At 31.0% G+C, this 7,027-nt stretch overlaps 1 protein-coding gene across 1 annotated transcript; it reads right to left on the bottom strand.

The window, feature by feature from the left end:
• Positions 1-2,780: 2,780 nt before the first annotated feature.
• Positions 2,781-4,277, bottom strand: LOC127735229 (sex peptide receptor-like). Its single transcript, XM_052245346.1, has one exon. The coding sequence runs from the start codon at positions 3,927-3,929 to the stop codon at positions 2,781-2,783; it is 1,149 nt and encodes a 382-aa protein (XP_052101306.1). The 5' UTR covers positions 3,930-4,277.
• Between the last annotated feature and the right edge of the window lie 2,750 nt (positions 4,278-7,027).

Genomic DNA, 7,027 nt, shown 5'->3' with positions numbered 1-7,027 from the left:
AAGGTCACAATTTGGTTTTTAAATGAATGTTTCGAATGCCTAATGCTAAGAAAAAAACAAATAACTTTACAAGAGTACATTATCGGTTCCAAAGTAAGCACAGTTTGTAGAAGTTGTCAAAACACAACCATTGTAAGCACTTTCGGAAATAAAAGCAAGGAACAAATTGGCTGAGACATACGATCAAAAATGTTCTTGACCAAAATGTGCTAAGGTGTATATTGAATACCTAGACACAAAAAATCTGGATAATATTGTGATTAAAATTTGATATAAAGAATTTTTAGAAAAAGGTGTAAAATTGGACCAAACCTGATCGTTACAAACTAATGCATAATTGAAAGGATTTTGTATTGCCAATTATATCAAAACCAATGAAATTTATAGTATTTTGGCCGAATTAAAAAGAAAACTAAAATCTTAAGGTCAATTTTAACCCGATTCGTGAACCTACTTTATAAACGGGAAAAGTATAAAATTCGTCATTGTAGGGCAATACCAATATTTGCAGATCTTGTATAGATCATTATTGCTGTTAAAAGATTTTGTCTATCTATTATATCTTTTAAGATTATTGGGTTAAAAATCGTCATTAAAGGGCACAACTCCTACAAAAATTTGTTTTACGATTTCGGTCATTTGAGCTATTTGTAGATCTTATTATGCTGATCATTTTCCCGTTTAAGGTTTCTGGTTGTCTACTATACTCCTAGGGAAAGACACAAAAGCGGGTAAACATCGTTATTAATTAAAGGGGAAAATTTCTTAAAGAAGTCGGCGGACGATATCGGCCATTAATTCCCTTCAATGACGATTTTTACTCCAATATCTTTAACTAGATACTATATGGATAGTTCCGATTGGCCAGGTAGTATCAGAAAAGATTTTATTGAATGACTAAATAACGATAGGCACCAAAAAAGCAATAGCAATTATATTGACCCTTTTGGAAAGGGGAATCTGAACGGTCCGGATTAGGAACATCTTTTGTTATCTTACTTTAGGGTTTGGCTTGTGGTTATGAATGATTCGAATGTCAAACACCTTAAACTCGCAAATACAAATTTAAAAAGTTAAAAATGCCTTTCTAACATTAATACGATTAAAAGGAAATATGGAGTAAATGTCAATAAGACAGTAACCCAATGGAAAAACACAACCGAGCGAAATCAAGAGGACAAAGTACAGTCTTCAACAACAAACAGGTGTCCTTACAATATGAATCTCACAATCATCCCGATTCTATAAGAGTTAAATCTCCAAAATAACAAAACATTAAGATATGACATTCAACATTTACTGACGAGGTTCCTGCGTGGAACATGCACATGAAATTGTGGCGGGATTAAACTTGTTTTTAGTCAACCTTGTCTCTTTTTTTGTCTCGATCTCATATTATAAAAAACAATACAGTAAAATCACTAATCTCTAAAATAAAACTGAATGATCATTGATAACACAAACACAAAATGAATAACAAATTATACCATATTTTTAAAAAAGCCCGCAGTTACCGAAGGCAAGCTCAGAGTACAGAAATCTTGCCATCCTACACTAATTTTCGGCTGATGTATTTCATACAAGATGTCATATAGTACCATCACACACAGTAAAGGACTATATCAGCTTGTACAATGTCAATGCAAATAATACCGAAACACAAAAGAAACCTTTCAGTATATAATGAAGCGATTTATTGATATATATCCTTAAAGAATAAGAGACAAGTGATTTAACAATTCTTTACCAACAAGTCTATTATGCATATGAGACAGATTTGAAGTAAAATTTATTAAACAGCATTTTAAGCAATATTAAAGTAAAAATCAGGACGTGTAATAACACTTGTATTATTAATTTCATGCACGTTGTATCATACTTCCACAATAAATATTTATATTTGTGATAAAATTTAGTGAACGTTTTGTCCAATTTACAACCCTCCTATAAAAGCTTTTTAGTAATGAAAATATAACGTTCATTGAAATCCTGAAATTTTACAAAATATCCGCACCAACTTTACAAATTTACAATAACTGAAAAAGAATTATTTTTTTCTGAATCACAAAATACATTTAACTTTTTGTATCTAGGTGTTTTGAGACCATTAAATTTTCCGTTTGGTGTAAACACAGCATTTTTGTCAAATTTTCACGATGAACCTAATCAATAAAAAAGAAAAATTCGTCTCACCTATCATAATTATTTTTGTATGAATATTACCATGTGTCCAACTTTTGAACATATTTAAATGTATGAAAAAGTAGCATTTTGAAATACATATATCAGGTACGCTCCAATTATAAAATTTTGGAAGAAAATACTTGAAACATTATGGACATCATCACGCTTATGAAGAATATTAACGAAAACAACAGGCAATAAAATTCCACAAGCCTTTGAGCGAGGAAATGTACATTTGAAGTTAGTATTATCCGCAAATGCTAGTCCAGAAGCTTACATTCTAGGATTATTATTCGTATCGTTGTTTAATTACTTTTCTGTGTCATTAGTATTTCATGTAAACACATGGAAGAAATTCATTCATGTAGTCAATACTGGAAAGAAGTCAAGATATGTTTTAGTTGTACATTCTATGCTGCTAGAAACAATGAAAGTAATATAGTTGCAGTCGATACAACAATACATTAGAACATCTCATCTTGAAAATTGCAATATCTCTGAAATGGTTTATTCATATTTGTTTTTCAGTATCTCAATAATTTTTAGTTATATAAGACATTCTTCAAATAATAACCAAGATTTCTGATGGAAAATATTTATTTTAAAACAGACAATTCTTCTAATTCTGTCCTGGTTGACGGTAAATTTCTTAAACTCGCACAGTGTTTGTATTGTCTGTATTGTCTTTTTCGGCTCGACTGGAAAGTTACTAATTTTATAATATATCTTCTAAATTTCTCACTGAGAAAAATATAAATTACAAAATTTGCCATGCATCCAAATAGCAATATGAAATTTAAAATATCACTTAAAAGAAATTTAACATCATCTTTCATAAACTTAACTTTAAACCACCAAGCTATTACCTCATGGATAACGCCGACTGTCACTGGTATTTCCGTAACTAAAAATATCCCAACTATCCAAGCAGTTTGTGCTGAAAGGCGCATCGGAACATCTTTTCTTTGGTGGACCTTATTTGTATGAATTCTTACAAGTGAAGCCATTTTTAAGTTTCGGATAAGCTTAATTTCCAAAATCAGTAAGATGACACACGGTAAAAGTTTAATCACCAAAACTCGTAATAAACCGTACATACCGTAAAATAAATTTTTATTGTCATTCAGCCAGTTTTGGGGCGACTTCCGGCATGCTGGATGTGCCAAAAATCCGTCCATATCCAAATTCACTAAGACCTCTTCGTATTTTAATCTAAAAGTGAATGGCAACAGAAAAGCAAAGAAGCAGCAACTCATTAGAATCATGTAAATAATTGTGTTTTTCATTGTACAGATGTACTTTGCTTTAAATGGATTCGAAACACAAACATGGCGTTGAATCGCTAGCCCTAGAGTAAGCCACATTGATATACTGTGTAAAATAATAGGTATTTCCATTGTAGTAATGTCATATGCCTGACATAGTTTACACGACGGAAATATCATATAGAATCCGCATCCAAAAACGTACATAAATAACGGGGATGGTATAAATACTGTCAGCATGTCCACAATTGCTAATGCAGCTAGTAAAGCATGATGCGGAGTAAAAAATTTAGCTCTCCAAAATACCACCAGTATTGTGCAATTTATTACCACAGTAACACATGCTAAGCTTGGAAACAAATATCCATTTATAATAAAGTTTGGTGTAGTTCGATGTCTACCCAAATAACAAATTTCGCTTGTAATATTCATTAAATCTTCATTGAATTCCATCGACAAGTTTTCTCCGTCTCCGAGCATTCTTTTATGACCATTAAATCAGTTATCCGTTTAAATGCCTTGCTTTTAAAAACTGTCAGAAACTAAGCATACATAGATTGATGTTCCTTACTTGAAAAACGATAATTAACAGATGATCCAAGCAAACTCTCTATCTTAAGTCCGGCGATGATCAATTTATGGAATCATCGTGAGTGGTTTGTCAGCATTTTCATTAACAGTTATGATAGCAGCAAGATGATCCTTAGATTATACTACTACTACTTAACTTATTTGATATGACATTGATGTCGTGCTCCATACAATAATTTCCTTTCTTCAGCGAATTGATCTTCCCAGCAGCCTTTTATACCTTTATACTTTTTCTAATTAATTCTAATCTTGTAAATACTAATCAAGCCATGTTTTTGTGACGTTGGACTACTATTTATAAGCGATTTTGACACACGTTAGTGGTTGCTTAATATTTCTGATTACTTCAATAACAGATTTCATAGATTATGCTATTAATCTCATATTTTTATACAACGAATCATAAATATTTTTTTGCGGCATAATGTTTTAAAAAGTAGCCATGAATATTTCAGATAAATTCGGTTATCGGATATTTCATATTGTATTTGCCGTTTTACGATAAGAACTTTGCGGCTCATTTACCGTAAAATAAACAGATGAATGTATCTTTCTATAGCATCTCTCGCATTTAATATAAACATAGAAAATTTGTTGTATGTAAACTTTAATTTACACTTTCTACCTTATTGATTCATAGTTGAACAAACTGACAAATGTAATCATACGCAACAAAACGAACTAAGATCTTTATATTAATATCAGTTTTTTTTTTATTAAATTAAAGTTTCACTGTCAGTCTTGATTTTATGATATATTAAATTTTCTTACATGATTTAAGAATAATAACAAAAATATTAATCGTCTCCTTTTAACGTAAGGTTATTGGAATATATCCCTGTAAGATGTTGAAAAGAAATGTCTTCATTGAAGAAATGAAAATATGTTTAATTTTCTACCATTACAATAAAACACGTACTTCCTTCTGCAACACTTATAGCGGAAGCTTTGAAAAGCCAAACACAATAAAATAACAATTTTAGTTGATGTTAAATTGCTTTTAATATCTATCCCTGCAACCTCACATCGATAAATGCATGAATTTTGAAGTATTCGGGAGATTTTGGTTTATTTAGTCTTATCTTTACAAATTTGGAGGTCATGGTAAGTAACCCTTTAACTATGTTTTCAAGAAAATAAGTGCCAATATTCTGTTATAATTTCTGGATGTAATTATCATCGATTTAATAACTAAATGAAAAATAAAAAGTATAATGGGAAATGTTTTTTATTCAAAAGTGTTGCACATAGAACATTTATGAATTTAAAATTTCATAAATAGAATCGACCCCACAGTGTTTTAGACTTGGGTATAGAAATATGGTTACCCAAACTCCTTCCATGCTTTAGAGTAGCGTCCGTCTGACTGTGTTGGATGTATAAATACACATTCACGTTTGGTTTTAATGTGTACGTTCGATCAGATGCATCGTTTAGAGAAAAAGTGTCCGTTTCCATCGCCAACGTAACGAACCCTTGAAACAACTTTTCTATGGATCAGAAGATGAATGGACTACTTACGTTTTAAGGCAAAATATATGCCCTGTCAAAAATACTCTCTTTTTCAATGGAAGTCTTAATTTCTAGCCCATGTTCAGGTCGACCAAAATTTGCAGAAAATACCGATTGGATTCATCGGGAAATTATTCTTGTCACGGAATATGCATGACATATTTGCCACTTAATGTTAATCAAATGACAATCAATTAATTGTATAAATTGAATCTCTCTAAAAATATTTCTGTGTTCTTTTTCATTTTTTCTTCATACTATTTTTGAATTTTAAGGTCAAGAATGTCATTGACATCTAAACTTTCCAAAACAATATTCTTTTTGAAATATAAATTTATACATATCCTTTTTCAAAAAACTCATCATAGATACCAAGATTAAAATTTTGTACGCCAGACGCGCGTTTTGTCTACAGAAGATTCATCAGTGACACTCGAATCAAAAAACTTAAAAAGGCCAAATAATTAAAGTACAAAGTAGAATAGCATTGAACATTTCAAATGTAAGTGTCATTTAGTTCTCTGTCTTACGTTCTGATTTCTATCTTTAACTATCCATTTTTACCGAAATAAAATTATTTGTATAGTATGCTATTACTTTCTTTATAACCTCAAATGTTGGTAGAACCACTTCAAAGAAACTGATCTTGTATAAAAATATGAAAGAACTCAACGTTACGAGTGTCATTCCTGTTCGTCTTCTAATCTCTGATCTGTATCTCGGTAAATGATATTGCACAGTTCACCTTAGGTAAATAGTAAACCAGAGATTCAAAACGCTAACCACTTCTATCTCGTAAGAAATCAAGCGATTCCTACCTCTAACATGCATCAAAAGCTCAACGAACAATGTCTTTTTCATGTTTTTATTAAAGTTAACAATTAATGTTCTTTCAAACAGTCGTATCTGTTTAAGTAATTGAAGGTAAAAAATCAAAGAATGTCAGCGAAAATGTTAAAAAAAATATAAAAATATAAATTTCATTTCACTGGAATCTTTGTATGATTGAGATACATTGTTGCGGCATTAAATTAAAGAAATAGAGATACACGTGTCATGAAAATTGAAATCTGTATAATACGTCAACTTTATTTTAACTCGGTCAGTACAGATGTTGATGGACTGACAGCCCCGCCCGAGAGTACCATCCGCCCAAATAACCAGTTCTATGTAAATGTACTAGCTAAAACTAAGATTGCAACTTCCTGGGGTAAAATTCACCAACTCGGTCCTGTTTTAGGCTTCTTTTCTTTTTTTTCTTTTTGATGATGAATTCAAAAACTTTCTGCATATGACTACTTAAACTTTTAGATTCTAGCGTACATATTGAAGGATGTTAAGGAGTCGTATTGTCCATAAGTTACTAACATATAGATATTGACAATAAGGGTCATTTGATAACAAAACTTTACGACAAAAGGGATTTCAGCTTTCAAATTTTGAACTTCTATATACATGTAGCATCATCCCAGTAG

This window comes from Mytilus californianus, unplaced genomic scaffold (genome assembly GCF_021869535.1).
Source record: "Mytilus californianus isolate M0D057914Y unplaced genomic scaffold, xbMytCali1.0.p SCAF_3, whole genome shotgun sequence".
Classification (NCBI taxonomy): Eukaryota; Metazoa; Mollusca; class Bivalvia; order Mytilida; family Mytilidae; genus Mytilus; species Mytilus californianus.
This window is presented reverse-complemented; position numbering and strand designations above follow the sequence as displayed.